The 16,428-nt window shown below is 38.7% G+C and overlaps 2 protein-coding genes across 5 annotated transcripts; both read left to right on the top strand.

Moving 5' to 3' along the window:
* The first annotated feature begins 241 nt into the window (after positions 1-241).
* LOC105558433 (polyadenylate-binding protein 4-like) lies at positions 242-9,322 on the top strand. The gene is made up of 4 exons (XM_012006115.1): positions 242-1,005; positions 5,026-5,336; positions 6,734-7,682; positions 8,431-9,322. Exons 1-4 carry the CDS (start codon positions 813-815, stop codon positions 8,883-8,885), a joined length of 1,908 nt encoding a protein of 635 aa, XP_011861505.1. The 5' UTR covers positions 242-812; the 3' UTR covers positions 8,886-9,322.
* A 3,010-nt stretch (positions 9,323-12,332) lies between these two features.
* Positions 12,333-16,412, top strand: LOC105558432 (tudor domain-containing protein 7A-like). Of its 4 annotated transcripts, XM_012006113.1 has the most exons (5): positions 12,968-13,754; positions 13,833-13,944; positions 14,241-14,399; positions 14,557-14,771; positions 16,235-16,412. In XM_012006113.1, exons 3-5 carry the CDS (start codon positions 14,312-14,314, stop codon positions 16,403-16,405), a joined length of 474 nt encoding a protein of 157 aa, XP_011861503.1. In that variant the 5' UTR covers positions 12,968-13,754; positions 13,833-13,944; positions 14,241-14,311; the 3' UTR covers positions 16,406-16,412. The 4 variants fall into 4 exon arrangements, with proteins under 4 accessions (XP_011861501.1, XP_011861504.1, XP_011861503.1 ...); XM_012006111.1 differs by lacking the exons at positions 12,968-13,754; positions 13,833-13,944 and adding an exon at positions 12,333-12,691; XM_012006114.1 differs by lacking the exons at positions 12,968-13,754; positions 13,833-13,944 and adding an exon at positions 12,763-12,956.
* Positions 16,413-16,428: the final 16 nt, after the last annotated feature.

Raw genomic sequence — 16,428 nt, 5'->3', positions numbered from 1 at the left:
GAGAGTGGGCATACTGGTTATACTGTGGTTATACTGTGTTAGTACTTTTTTCTTTTTCGTCGGATAAGAAAAATCAGATTTACCTCTGAATAAACCGATGACAAGAGGCCAAATAGAACGATTGACGCGGTGGCTTTTAAAATCCGCGCCAGTCGGACAACCCGCTAGATGGCTCGAGATGGCTCTGATGGCGCTCGAGAGGGGACTACTTCGCCGGAAATCGGCGCCGGTGGTTGCGCGGCCGGAGTATATAAGTGCGCGTAGGACGTCGCGCGACGCTCTTCTGCCTCAGTAAGAGTAGAGTTGTGTTCACGTGTGGTTGTGTGCGTTTCCTCTTTCCCAGAAATAGGCCACACACAACCTACGTCCATTCCGTGAAACTAACTCTTCTAGAAAAACCCAAAAAAAGTAAAAAATCTCCGTAAAAAACGCATACAAAAAAATCGCAAAACCGTAGGCGAAAACCGTCGTAACCTCGGGTAACAGCGTGGTAAAAAAAAAAAGTAAGAAGAAACACGAGAGAAGTTGAGTGCTACGAGCCAGAGCGAGCCGTCGACATCCTCAGGGAAAACGGACGGAGCATTCATCTACCCGCAACAGGCACGCAAAAAAATAAAATAAGTTGCTCACGCACGAGGCAGAAGCGGAAGAAGATAAGCAGGAAAGCGTGTGCGACGAGAAGGCTGCAAGAGTCCTCGGAGGACGAGCCATATTGCGAGGTAGCGGAAGAATAGAGCGAGGCGAGACCGTCGCGCGTAAAGAGAAGAAATCGTTCTGCCTCTCTATCCCCGGCGTGATACTCCGCGTCCGCCATGAATCCCGGTGCACCCAACTACCCCATGGCCTCGCTTTACGTGGGCGACCTACACACCGACATCACCGAGGCGATGTTGTTCGAAAAGTTCTCGTCGGCTGGGCCTGTGCTGTCGATACGCGTGTGCCGCGACATGATCACCCGCCGCTCGCTCGGCTATGCATATGTCAACTTCCAGCAGCCGGCTGATGGTGAGTCATCGTCGTCTTCATCAGAATTATTATCTTTAACGCAGCGCTGTTCCAATGATGGTGATGGTGGTAGTGGTGGTGGCGGTGGTGGTGGTGGTGGTGGTGGTGGTGGTCAATGTGGTGACGCAACGTGGTTTGCGCTCGAATGGCCGCCCGCTGCGTGCTACACACGTGCCAACGTGCCTACCATATTGGATCCACGTTCTCGCTCGGACGTGATAGTAGTTAACGGTTAAACGGACCCGCCTTCCCGTACGGGGAAGGCTATTTCCTTTTCTTCCTTTGTTGCAACATTACCTGTAGGCTCTACGGCCACGTGTGGTTTTCATTTTTCTTTCGCCCTCCGTCTTGGAGATTTATTCGACGTCGAAACTCGTGACTCGGACGTTAGGCTAATATTAAATTTGTCGTACAACTGGGACTAAGGACCTGAGCAGAATGGCTGTCTTGTACTCTTAAGACATAAGACAGTTATTGTGCGTTATCTCAAGACAAAGGCTTAAAACATAAAACATTGTCTTAAGGCTGTCTTAGGGACCCTTAGTCCCAGTCTACAATAGATGATTTAAACCCTAAGCCCTAAGAAACTGACCGATCAAGTATGAGTAGAATGCGCGACTGTGATTAGTCAATTTCTTAAGGCTCAGGATTTTTATTTCTATTGTACAATAGATGGGCACTTATGCAGGATTCACACTGGATCCGACGTACGACGTCCGATATCCAATATGATTAGTTTATACTTTAAGATCCAGCGAGGAACCAAAAGAAGAAAATCAATCATTAGATATCTGATGTATGTACGTCGGATATCGGATCTAGTGTGAATCCTGTATTAGGGTACTACTACATTTGTCGTACAACACATTTTTCAAGCGTGCTGGTTAGTTGTAGAATATAAAAGTTGTCGAGTCTTTAGAAATTATCTATTCTATAGACAATCGACACGCTTGAAAATCTTGTCATATGACAAATGTAATACTAGCCTTACGAAAGCCGAAAACCGTCTTCGAATTTTTCATATGGAATCTGTAACTTTTCTTCGTGAATTTTCTTTTTTCCCGTTTCGCGAGTCCGTTTGCCTCCTATCGTCGGTGTCATGTGCGCGTTTTAGGATCCTTTTTCTTTTTCATAAAGATTGCTTTAAAGGGAGAAAGCGTGGCGAGTTTCGCGTGGTTCGCGCGCCGTATCGGTTTCGTATTCTCCGAAATTCAGGAAATATACACAAATATGAAGAGAAATGAGGCAAAAAATGGAGGAGATTCTAGTCTACTTTATGTCAAAGTTATAACCGCGAATTGTTAGAAACGTCTATCAACGAATATTTCCATAGGTCCAAGGAACGTTGTTGCTATAGGAATCTGTTCAGAGACTCAATCATGAATCTTCTCAAGCGTAAATTCGTAAAAAGTGAAAATTTTGATTGACAAATATTAAATTTGTTAATGAAAATTTTAGCTAGAGAAAAAGATTCATGATCGAGCCCCTGATTGAATCTATCCTAATCCGATTGAATTCCCATGATTGTAGCTTTGAGTTAATAAATCCAAATAGATTTGTATAAAGGTCTACATTCGTTACGCGTCCGATAAAAGTTGAAAAATATTAAGATGCAAAATGTTTCTTACTTTCTTTCATGAGACAGAAGTGGAAAAGAATCCTAATTTATTTACCCTGGCTGAGGCAATATTTCTCGCAGTAAATTTAAAAATTAAAATTATTTAAACACTAACTGCCTTGCCTCCTTTATTCCTTCGAATCCGTGATTTCACGTCAGCCTTATGAATTTTATTATTTGTTTAATTTATTTTCTACCTATCGTCAGGGGTTTAAGAGGATCCCTCATCTGTGATGGTGTGCGCCATCTAAACACGAAACGCAGCCTACATAACCACACGGACATACATCTACAATACATCACACCCATGCATAAACGCGAAAGATTCATACAAACTGTATTCTTATTTAAAACCTCTAATCCCAATTTGGAGGGTTTTACAGTAATTTTACATGTAATTCAATCCCAGGAAACTCACTTTCATGTAAGTACAAGTTGTAAAACTTTTATACGAAGCATAAGTTATGACGAAGTGACAGTTCGTCTACAAGGATATAACTAATCAATATATGAATTTTGAAATTTTTACTCATCTTGTATAAAATCGGAGATTCCTTGGATCATTAATGCATATACTGTAATTGTACGCAAGCATTTTTGATTTCATGAATTTAATACGACGAAAGGCAGGAACATTTAAAAGAACTCGTTATATGAAGATTCACGTAAACTACATCCGCACGCTGTGTATGCCTTCCGAAAGAATTTAAAGAAATGGATTCTTTCTGAAGGAAAAAAAATAAAGCGGAGCACTTTCATTTTTTTCACTGCCTGACTCAGGGCCGATTGTCCTAAATTCTTTGTAAGCTTATCCGGCAGGTATCTGTTCGTCTATTATAACACAGATACCTGCCGGATAAAGTTTACCAAAAAATTGGAACACTCGACCTTTGGATCAAACCACTTGGGATAAAAATTTCAACGTTAGAAGCTCGATCATGAATCGTTTCCTCTAGCGTATACTCGTGAAAAGTACAAAATTTCATTGAAGAATTCAATATTCGTCAATGAAATATTTCTAAAGCAAAAGATTCATGATCGAGTCCTAGAAGAACAAACGTGAAGTCCATTTCCAGATTTTTCTTATTGTTTGTATCGTATTTGTCCGCCCTAGCTACATTTTTCGCATTTAAAATAGAGCTAATTGTATTAATACGAACCTTAGATATTTTCCTCTATTATCGACAAATATCTATTTCTCTAAGTCGATGGACAAAATCATAAAAATGTCGATATATTTAAATTAATGTAATTTTAATTCGTACTGAAGAAAGAAAACTTATAAATTCTAATTGAAAGAGCACGCGATTTCTTTATATAAAATTTCCTTGTAATTCGGAATGATACTTCAAATTATTCTTACTTCTGCTCTTATATTTCCTTTAACATCCATGTCAATAAGTTTTTTAAACAGAAAAGTTATAATAAACTAGCTACAGATTTAAGAATAAAAAGTGAGCGTGGAAGGAAAGCGAGTGATTTTCACTTCTTTATTTGTTTAACCTTGAAGTTCAGAGAAACTTTAAAAACTTTCGTCTCCCTTACGAAATTCTGTGCTTTGCATAAATCCATTTACAAAGGAATCCGTATCGTTTGTTGCGCCGAAAAGTTTTGCAACATTGTATTTTGAAAATCATGGTGCCACTTGCAAACGATGCGTTTTTCGTGAGCGTGATCACTTGCGAGTCGATCGATAATGAAAGCTAAATTTGACTGTACTTTGTTCCAGCTTTATCTTTCTTCCTTATGAACTTAATGTAGGTGTGGATATTTTACTTATCAATCCATAGATATCAGACTTTTATCGGACAAGTATTTATTTCTTTTTTTTTCCTTCGATATACGAGTTCGTAGAAAATCATGCAATGTTGCGCAATTTTTCTCTGCAATTACTTGCGACTCGATCTAGAGCCGTTCGTGTATATCATTTATAAATAGTCATCTAAATCTAAAGTAAGGAGCTCTTTCTCCACACGAAAAAAAAGATGTATCAACAAGATCAGTGTAATTGAAATAAATTTGTTGAAACAATATCAATATTTAGTTCAGTGCTTAAAATTAAGATCCATAGCAAAGACAATTGAGTGAATGATTTATGTTTGTGGCAGCCCCTGACATCAACGTTTAATTCAAGCAACTTTATTTTTTTTTGTTAATTTAATATTTTTTCCGTGTATGAATATATTTCATTTTGTAATTTTTAATTTAATTTTGTGCATCAAGTTCTCGCGGAAGCATCTTATAAACTCTTGATAGCTACAAGAACACTCACGTACACGCGTGAATTTATTTAATGATAAGAAATCCGCTTTTTAATAAAAATGGCGATAACGTTCTTGAAAATCTTGTTAGACTTTCGTAGGAACGACACGTTCGCATAAATTTTGATATCTGTGTTTCAGCCGAACGCGCCCTTGATACCATGAATTTCGACATGATAAAAGGGCGGCCTATTCGGATCATGTGGTCTCAGCGCGATCCCTCTCTACGTAAATCGGGCGTCGGAAACGTATTTATTAAAAATCTAGACAAAAACATAGACAATAAAGCAATGTACGATACATTTTCCGCCTTCGGGAATATATTGAGCTGCAAGGTTGCACAAGACGAGTCGGGTGCGTCAAAGGGCTACGGCTTTGTACATTTTGAAACTGAGGAAGCGGCCAACAAATCTATCGATAAAGTCAACGGAATGTTGCTAAATGGAAAGAAGGTAAGGTGGCGCTCTTTATCCAGATTGGATTAAGATAAAAAGTCGTTCGACTTATCCCGCGTTTAACGGTTTTTTCCCGTTTCTCAATACGGATTCTGCTTCCACACACGCACACACACCCCTATTAACCTGGACCCCCCACCATCGCAAATCAAGTTCACACTAGGTAAAAAATTTAGTGCTCTTTAGGTACTAATTTAGTGCCGCAATCCGAATTTTAGTGCTCAAACCGTTTAGCAGGAAATTACGTAAAAAAATGGGGGGGGGGGAGCAGCTTGCCCTTAAGCTGCAAGCCACCATACCCAAAACAATATATGGGCAGGAAATAAGATTCACCCTGTATATGTATATTGAAGTAATAATTATAGTATTTAAATAAGACTGTATACAGGGTGTCCTAATTTAATGTCCCACCCCGAATAACTTTTTTACTTTTGATCGCAGAAAAAAACGTTTCCGACAAAAGTTGTTTTGTTCGAAGGGGGACACAAGACGGTGCCATTAGTTTGACCTTGATGAGTTGCTTGAAGGTCACGTGAAGGTCACCTTCAATTTTTTAAATGAAACCCCCTATTGTTTATTACACTATCTTATTCTACTAATCAACACGAATAACTTTTGTCTGAAACATTTTGCGATTTGCCCAATACTTTTTGAGATATTTGAGAGAAAATCTCTAACTTTTTCAATGTTTAGTTGATGATATCTCGATATCTGTTTGTCGGAGGGAAAAGTAGTACAGGACTTTTTTTACTTGATTCGGTCTCAGGAATGTGCTGTTGCAATAGTGCTCCGATTATTGAAAATTTTTGTGTATTATAACATACACAAAATTTAAATACATAAAAATTTTCAATAATCGGAGCACCATTGCAACAGCATATTCCTGAGATCAAATCAAGTAAAAAAGTCCTGTACTACTTTTCCCTCCGACAAACGGTTATCGAAATATCATAAGCTAAATATGGAAAAAGTTAAAATTTTCTCTTGAATATGTCAAAAAGTATTAGACAAATCGAAAAATGTTTCAGACAAAAGTTATTCATATTAATAAGTAGAATAAGATAGTGTAATAAGCAATAGGGTGTTCCGTTAAAAATATTTAAGGTGACCTTCACGTGATCTTCAAGCAACTATTCAAGGTCACATAAATGATACCGTCTCATGTCCCCCTCGAAACCAAACAACTTTTGTCTGAAACGTTTTTTTCTGCGATCAAAAATAAAAAGTTATTTGGGGTGGGACATTAAATTGGGACACTCTGTATAATATTGTTGGACTGTTAGATTATTAAATGTTTCTACGAAAATTATAGATTGTTGCGTATATACAAAACAATGAACGCGTTAATTTAAGTATATAAGAATTCATCTGACACAAATTTTTTTTCTGTGCAGGTATATGTTGGTAAATTCATCCCGCGTAAGGAACGCGAGAAAGAGCTGGGCGAGAAGGCCAAACTGTTCACGAACGTTTACGTGAAGAACTTCGGCGAGGACATGAACGACGACAAGCTGAAGGAGATGTTTGAAAAGTACGGGACCATCACGAGCCATAAGGTGATGAGCAAGGACGACGGCAAGTCACGTGGCTTCGGATTCGTCGCGTTCGAGGACCCGGATGCTGCCGAGCAGGCGGTGCTCGAGTTGAACGGCAAGGAGATTGCCGAGGGCAAATGCATGTACGTCGGGCGGGCGCAGAAGAAGGCCGAGCGGCAGCAAGAGCTGAAACGGAAATTCGAGCAGCTCAAAATCGAGCGTCTGAATCGTTATCAAGGCGTGAATTTATACGTGAAGAATTTGGACGACACGATCGACGACGAGCGTCTGCGCAAGGAATTTACACCGTTCGGCACGATCACGTCTGCAAAGGTGATGATGGAGGAGGGGCGCAGCAAGGGCTTTGGCTTCGTGTGCTTCTCGCAGCCGGAGGAAGCTACCAAAGCGGTTACCGAGATGAACGGACGCATCGTTGGTTCCAAGCCCCTCTACGTCGCTTTGGCGCAGCGTAAAGAGGATCGTAAGGCGCATCTCGCCTCTCAGTACATGCAGCGCATGGCGAACGTGCGCATGCAGCAGATGGGTCAGATATTCCAGCCCAGTAATGCCGGCAGTTACTTTGTGCCTACGATACCGCAGCCGCAGCGGTTCTATGGGCCTGCTCAGATGGCGCAGATCCGTGCGACTCCTCGTTGGCCGGCGCAACCGAATCAAGTGCGACCGAACGCGCAGACCGGCACCTCCGGATTTGCGTCAATGCAAACTGCACCGTTCCGAACGGCGCCACGCGCTCCCGCCGCGCAGACTAATGCTATGCGTAACAGCATGTCCGCCAGACCCATTACAGGTGATTAATCCAGACATTACAGGACTCGTACGATCCATGCTAATGATTGAATCTTATTGTTGACATTATTTATATTATTTTTATTAGAATTTGTTTTGAACATCAAACATATTAATCCTAGAAATTTATTTAAAATAATGTCAGACATTAATTCTAGAAATTTTAAATAAATTTCTAGGATTAATATGTCTGACATTATTTAAAAGACATTATTTAAAAAGCTTTGACCGTTTTCGGGTCCGAACATAAGATTTCTTAATTAGATCTATTAATGCTGTTTAAACTGACTTGAGAGCATCATATTCTTATGCGGGATTTATACTGAGTCCAATATCTAATATGATTGGACTTTTCTTTTGGTTCCTTGTTGGATTTAAAATTATAAACCAGTCATATTGGATATTGGACGTCGTACGTCTGATATCCAGTATCAATTCTGTATTAGGCATCGATAGTAATTGTATAATATGTATATGAAGATACCTGAGTATATATTCCGTTTATATACATTTTTATGCGTGTGTAAAGATGTATATAAACACAGAATATACTCAAGTAGATATGTCGTATCGTAACAATAATAACTGATCTCCAAGAATTTTCAAACATTCGAGATTCGTGATGTTTAAGATTTCCAAGTTTCCGAACATTTTCGAGATATTGTCTAAAATAATGAGAGGTATTCGTTATATTATTACTGCCGTTATCAACGAAGATTATTACATTTGTCAAATTCTCTCTGTTTTAGGTCAACAAGCAGTTGGTGGTGCCAACATGCAAAGCCGTTCCATGGCTGGACCAGCCGTTGGCGTCTCGCCCGGTCAGAGCCGTCCGACGAATTACAAGTACACCTCGAATATGCGCAATCCGCCGCAAGCGGCTATGACAATGCCCGCACCGAGTGGTCCTTCTGTGCAGCAGGCGGTTCACATCCAGGGTCAGGAGCCGCTTACTGCGTCGATGCTAGCCGCGGCACCGCCGCAGGAACAAAAGCAAATGCTAGGGGAGCGATTATTCCCTCTGATTCAATGCATGTATCCACAACTGACCGGTAAGATCACCGGTATGTTGCTGGAGATTGACAATAGCGAGCTGCTTCACATGCTGGAGCACAGCGAGTCCCTGAAGGCCAAGGTCGAGGAAGCTGTGGCTGTGTTACAGGCCCATCAGGCCAAGCAAGCGGTCGCGCCGAAAAAGGAATAAGCGTTATTTCGTTAATCCTTCATTTTTAATTTGTGAGAATAAATCCCGATTGTTTTTGAGTTTGATTCGATGTACACACGGTGTTGTCTTCATTTATTTTTTATTTTTCTGAATTTATCCAATTTAATCATTTAAGTATGTTCATGTAACGAATTTACTTTCAAAGACGTAACCGGCAACTTCAGAGTGACAGTTGCTTGGGAAATTTATGGAGTGTATACTCTTTTCACGATGTAAAATTTTAGGAAAGGGGACTTGCAACATACACTGGGAAAGATAGGTATTCGGTTTACCTTTGAACACGGTGAGTTGTGTGGATTTATATACAAAATCACGGGAAACGATCGTTCGCCTAGCGTTTAGTTACCGAGAGAAGTAAAGTGTGAAAAAATTTTCCAATCCTAAAATTTTACGATAATAAATTTTTGTTTCAAGTTTTGTTTCAAGATATATATATTCGATGGATTCAGCGGGTGCAACGATTAATTTATTGATATTTTTTTAAATTATGAAAATGAAGCAATTCCTGCGTAATGTGTGGCGTCTGTAATTGTTACATCTGCTGAATTTGCATTTTTTATTCCCCACATCCTTTGTTTTCCTTGTTAAGACAGACTATATATATTGTTTTTAAGTTGAAGAAATTCTTAAATAAAATATACTAAAGCACATAGTAACTGCTGAAGTCAGTGCCAATGTGTTATCTCTTTGTCACAGTTTCTTCGAAGGTAGATGTGGGGGAGGAAGGATACTGGATTACTTAGTTTACATTACTCTACTGCCCTTGTAAACTGATACTTGGGAGATAGAAGTTGAGTTGGTCGAGTCCCAGCCATGGTTTCAATCACCAAGTTAAGTTAGTAATATTCATTATGCTTTACTGTACTAATTTCTGTTTCCCTCTTCTCTAATAAATATGTGTGATTGAAAATTTAAAGATATGCAATGCACATATGCATGTGTATATGAAATTTACATATATACATATACATTTAAAATGGTTGTACGTATATATTTAGATTTCGTTCATCTACAAGTAGCCATTTGGGATAAACTCTGGTATGATGGCCATAATTTTTTAAATAAAACTAGGATTAAAAAAACTTTTTATTATTTTTTAATTATGCTTGGTGTACTGCTTCATTGAAGCTTAAAGTACGTAATATTATCAAAACCAACGAAAAAACACTTAAATTTTATATTATCAAAATATTACAACGTATGCTTTGTCCATCTTACCTGACTTGTAGGGAAAAGATGGCCATAGTATTACAGGACAGTTGCTCATATATGTATATTAGAGCTGTTACTTTTGATAACTTAGAAGATTTGAAGCTTCGAATCTTTGAATCTTCGAAGTTTCGAGAAATTTATTCGTGCGAGTGGCGAATTTATTTAAAGAATTTATTTAAAAATTCTACAACTAAAAAAATTTATTTAAAGAACACTAAAAATATTGTAAATGAAAAGTACTTATTTATATATGTTGAAAAATAGGTAATTCTAAATTATAATTTTGAAGTACTATAACATGTATATTACATATTTATTTAAGATCGTGTAATTAAATCTTCAAAAATGGTCAAGTAAATCAATTAAAGTATTTAACTTTTTAAAGCGTTTGGTAGATTCTGTGATAAAATAATTTTGTTTTCTGCTTCAATCCAACTTAGAATGCATTCTATTAATTGAGCATTAGATATATTCAATTTCATTAGATATATTCAATTTCATTAAAACTCTAACATTCTTACATCTTCAATAGTATTGTGTGCTTTTTCACAATTAATTTCAAGATTTTTTGCTAACGTTTCTAATTTATTTTCACCTTTTCACTTCTTGCCAGACTTACATTTCTTTATTATAAGTAGTGTATCACAGAATCCTCGAATAATTTATTGAAAATGTTTTTTCATAAAAACTATCAATTGCATTCATTATTCTTGGATAATCAACAATATAGTTATGTGCTGTTAATATACACTTCTCTCAAAAGAACATAAAAATTCAAAAAATTCTAATACTGCTTCTGATAATGAAACCGTGACAACTGAGTTTTCGTGTAGTTGTAAAATTCCGTTTACAAATCGTAAGCCATGCACCGCATTCGCTTCTTCGGAAATTTTTTGCGTTGGCTTTATATACATCGAAAACTCATACTCATTGTACTTTGCAGCTGTCTGTAAAATATCAGCAGTCTTATGGAAACTCCCTGTTTCCAAATCATAAAGTACTATGATAGGTTCAAACTTTTCATTTATTGAAGGTATAGTAATTTGTGCGTCTAGAGTTCCAAGAAGTCCTATATCACTTTCATAGGTAGTTCCTTCAATTCCTTCAATTTTTTTCAATTAAGTCTTCTTCAAAAATTTATGATGCAATTTGAAATCAGGTAACAATGACTAATTAGCATATCTTTTATTGCTAAATGAATTAACTTATTTTATAATATTTTGAAGTATGTTTTCCAGGAGATAACGACAGTTTTTCAGCTACATTAAGAGCGTATACTTCCTCTTCATTTTTTACTAATAGCACAAGCTATTCTAGTATCACCAGATAACCGTGTTTTCGGTGCTTTGCTTACTATCATTGAATTTAGACTTTCATTAGAATTGCTTGAAGCTCCAGTAACAAATTGATTAGTTCCAGTAGCTAAAGTATTAAAAATACACTTTAAAGCTTCAAATAAATGTTTGTCCTTGAAACCATCTCCTATAATTGAATGTTTCTAGGTTTCAGGATTCTTATGATAATTACACCAACTTCCACAATTATCATGAATGTTAAAACAGTGATAAGGGATGTTTTCAATAGCTTTAGCCATAGCTACACTATCCTTCATTCTGAGAAACGCAATAATTAAAATGTTTTTTTAAATAACTAATTGCTATACCTGTGAGTACTTTATAATTTTTTTTATTTTATATAATTCATTTACTACTCCTTTGCTCGTGTGATTTTTATCCGCCTGCTTTACTATAATTCCTTGAAAAGGACCACACAACCCGTATGGTCGAAACGTCGGAGCCAAACAAATAAACCAACTGCCAGCCTAAAGTCGTGTAATAATTCTTTCCACCGTTAATCAACTACTGGCGATTCACATTCCTTTGTTGTTTCTAATACGACTTGATAAAAAAAACGGGACTCATCGCTGGTTCTGATCGTGCGCGAATGCAAGCTGTCGAACGAAAGACGCGGGAAACTCGTCGATGACTCCCGATTTCAAAGAGATTCACGCCCGCGCGGTAGGGAGAGAAGTGCATTCCTCGTTCTTTCTTTTTTCCTAATTGCCTTCTAGCGTTTTCGGGAAGCAGGCGCGTGATTGGCGGACGCGTCACGACGCTCGCACGACCCACTTTGGCGAGTGTCAGCGAATCGGCCGTTGCGTGGGAGCAAGCGAGCGAGCGAGCGAGCGAGCGAGCGCGCGCCATTCGCGCCAAGTGCACGAGAAAGAGAGAGGTATACGTGAGTGCGCGTCTCTCTCGCACTCTCGTGTTGCCGCGAACGGCGCGAACGTCGCCGAGTCGGTCGAGTTCAGTCGAGTTACGGCAGTCGTGTGTGGTACTGTGGTCAGTGGTGTGGCGTGTCTTCTCCGCGAACCATCGTGGGACTTGTTGGCTGCGAGAACAAGAGAAACGCGCGAGGGAGAGGAGGCGGTCGCTACCTGGTTCAGTTTCAGCTTCGTCCGCGTTCGCGCGAGCGCGGGCTCCTGAGGACGGCGACGGGGACGGCGGCGGCGACGGCGGGACGACCGAGGGCTCGTCGTCGTCCAGCACAGTGACAGCGACGAGAAAGAGAAGGTACGTTGGCGCACGTAACTCGTCCTCCCCTTTCTAAAAGCGCGCCAATGACCCCGTTCTAGTCGCCGCCTGTATCGCATCCGACTTGCCGCGGGCAGTGCCGTTTCGCTCGATTGTTTCCGATCCTGAACCCGCCACCCGGACCGCGGCATATGCTAGTACGGCAGACGGAGACCGTTTCTTGCCGCTCGCGAGGTCGTGTTTGTTTATCTCGTCGCCGACTCGGCGGAATGCCGTCTCGTTAGGAAGCTCTGGCGGTTGCACGGTGTGTTTCCTAGTATATCGCTGGCAATGAGTGTAAGATATCACTGTGTGTTAAGGTGTCTGCAGTGTCAAGTTCGTAGGGACTACAGCTTGCTTAAGGTTTGCCTTCCACGGTGTTTGCGTCCCGGCGTATCGCCGGCTCTCTTGTTGTACCCCCACCCCGTCATTTCTTAGGTGATAGAAAGGACAACAAGGTTCACGAGTGAGAAGTAATCGAAGAAGGGCAGGTGAATAAAGCGCCCAAGACTTTGATTTAATTTCACGGAGTGTGCCGATCGTCGCTGCAGAAATATCTCTCGCAGCTTTTCTTCCTCCTTTCTCTCATCTAAGAAGGAACAAATGGCAGCGTGAATGACGTGTGTAGGACAAGTTTTGATCATTGCTGATTATTAGTTCTATTCCTAGGGAGCGCCTTTTCATGTATCGTCATGTTGTCTGGTTATTGTACAACTACGTCAAATATAAATGTAATAAACATACTAAAGTCCCGTCTGGGCCGTTGAGCGGTTCACACGTCTTCCGACGGAAGATAAAATTTTTGATCCTGCGGGATTGCATCATCCAATAGGGATTGCATCATCCCGCGCGAGGCTCAGTAGTTGGGCCTCTGCATTGTGTGACATTAAAAACGCGATTACACGTTAGGAGATTTATATCGTCAAGTCAAGACTATTGGTTCGTCGTGGTCGTGTCGGCTCGATACAGGAGCCGGGTGCCATAACAAGATAAAGAAGAAGAATAAACATACTCTAGCAACAGCTAATTTCGCACGCAAACGTCGGTTAACTGCTAACCGAAGGTTAATTGATTCTTTGCCTCTTCTTAGATAATAAGATAGAAAAAGGTAGGGAGTTGACACTTGAACTCTGGTTAACAGTTAACTGATGTCTGTGAAACTAGTCCTAGGAATGTGTGTGGTGCACTCTTCATATCTTGTCGATTTCTTCTCGTCAACCAGATATTTCTTTCCACATGAGTGGCTCTTCCAGGTTTGTTTTTACATTTTTCCTTACAGGTTTTATGTTATTTTGCCTTGCGTTGAATCTATTTCGAGTATTCGTTACCGTGATCAAGATTTAACGAGATGTAATTTAAAAGATCAGTTGCCGCGAACATGTGTCCCCCCCTCCCCGCCTTTGTTTATACCGCATTATCTCTTTGTTGCTTTCGTATTCGGAAATCCTGTGACTGCGTTTGCAATCTTTTTTTCGTGAATCTTATTAATATAGAGCCTCGTGTTTTACCATATAATTTAATTGTATACATTGATTAAAATCTGTTGCAGGTGGTCAGCACGACTGAGATTTAAATATCCGTATTCTACCTATGTTCTCTCTTTCATAAGAGAGATTCATCATGGATAATAAAAAGGACGAAGTTATAAAGAATTTACGGTCGTGCTTGATATCCTGCAAAGGCGGTATCAAGTTGGAGGCCTTGAGAAGTAAATATTGTCAATTCTGTTATTACGAAGCAATTTTAAATACAACTATTTATGCTTTAACGCACTCTACTATCTTCACATACTTTCCATTTGAATGTCTTTTACTCCAATCAATCATTCTTAAAGACTGATATAATTAATGATTTTTACTTTTTAGGGGACTATCAAGTAATAACAGGGGAGCTATTACCCTTTAAACAATTTGGATATTCTTCTGTGGAAGCTTTCGTACGTAGCATACCGGATGTTGCGGTGATAAAAAAAAATGGAGAATTGTTTGTGGAAGCCGTGCCTTCCAAGACGACGGCGCATCTCACGAAACTGGTTTCGCGACAAAAGATACGACGAAAAATACGACCACAGCCAAAAAAAGTAATCACTTTACTGGTACTTTATATTTCATAGAAAGAAATTGTTGCCACGCGTATATTGATAAACGTATATTGACTGTTTCATTAAATGTCTGTTAAAAACGGCCATTACCTGAACCAGATGTGGATTTTATAGTATGCATTGTATGGAATTATTGGAAACTATTATTTTGCTTGCTCCAATGTTAAGACTTAGTTCGGTATTTATAGTCAAATCTTATATTCAAAACCTTAAGATTATCTTTAGATACTCCATAGCCAATGAAATGTTTTATACAGCATCTTTAGATAAATTCAAGATGGTCTTGAATAATAACATCTGACTATGAATACCGAATTTAAATAGTTCAGCTATATCTATATATATATACAGAATAAAAGAATATTCTTCTTTTGAAAATATATTTAGTTTTAACGTGAAAATCTTGAAATGAGATTATATCGCGTTAAAGGGAGAAAAACTTACTTTAATGAAGCAATTTTATATAATTCAATCAAGAAAAATATATGCTTATTATTTAAAATTTGAGACGGAAAACTTATAGTCAACCCAACTGGCTAGTTATTTAATCAGTTTATTACACAACATTTCGACCCTAATCTTTTGGGTTCTTTTCGAGTGATACTAAGTCATCGTCGTCAAATAAGACAGTTCAAGCCCAGCTACCACAGTGCTCACACATATACATCGACGATGACTAACTTATGCCCGATTTCTTCACATCCAGTTATGTTACGGTTAAAGTTAAACGGGAGATAACTACCAGATCCATGCACGTGATTGGCCAAAACTTGAGATTAACCACCGGATAATTTTATCGGGAAGTGAAAAAGTCGGCCATTAGTATCACTCGAAAAGGACCCAAAAGAATAGGGTCGAAACGTTGTGTAATAAACTGAATAATAACTAGCCAGTTGGGTTGACTATAAGTTTCCCGTCTCAATTTTTAATCATTACTGGTGACAATAAGCAAACTCTCCTTTCGCTTATTATTTAAGAATAATTTCCTTGAATGTGTGGAAAGGAAACAATATTGGATAGAAAATAACGTATATTTTCAAATCGAAGATTATAATGATTGAAATAATTTTAAATAATCCAGGTTCAAATACTGGCTGAGGTAAATTTTTCGCAATAAATTAAAAAAAATCATTTAGACACTAACATCCTGTCTTGGCTCTTATATCCTATATTCCTTCGAATTGTGATTACACGTCAAAGCCTTCTAAGTTTTATTGTTTAAAATAATTTTTTGTCGAAATAATTATATTCTTGAAGCGACAGTTATAGTACTTAAATAAGATTGTAATATTGTTGGAATGTAAGATTAAATGCTTCTAAGAAGATTACTATAGATTGTTGCGTATATACAAAATGAACGCATTAATTTGAAAATATAAGAGTTGATCTGACACCTTTTTTACTGTGTAATTGCTATAATTAATTATAGAATTCTTTTTCAGTGGACCCCGCCTCGATACACGAGAACTTTTCCGTCTGGCGTTAGAAGTAATAATAACGTCAGCAGTGGTAGCCAGCCTACCAGGAGTAATTACGTTAGTCCTCCAAATGCTTTTACTAGATCAACACCCGGCAAGAGTAACTTGTATACAGAATTTTGCAGGTACCTATAGTATCCAAACTGTATTCTCTCTCT

The sequence above is a fragment of the Vollenhovia emeryi genome, unplaced genomic scaffold, assembly GCF_000949405.1.
Source record: "Vollenhovia emeryi isolate VEMERY1.0 unplaced genomic scaffold, V.emery_V1.0 DF939345.1, whole genome shotgun sequence".
In the NCBI taxonomy this organism is placed as follows: domain Eukaryota; kingdom Metazoa; phylum Arthropoda; class Insecta; order Hymenoptera; family Formicidae; genus Vollenhovia; species Vollenhovia emeryi.
This window is presented reverse-complemented; position numbering and strand designations above follow the sequence as displayed.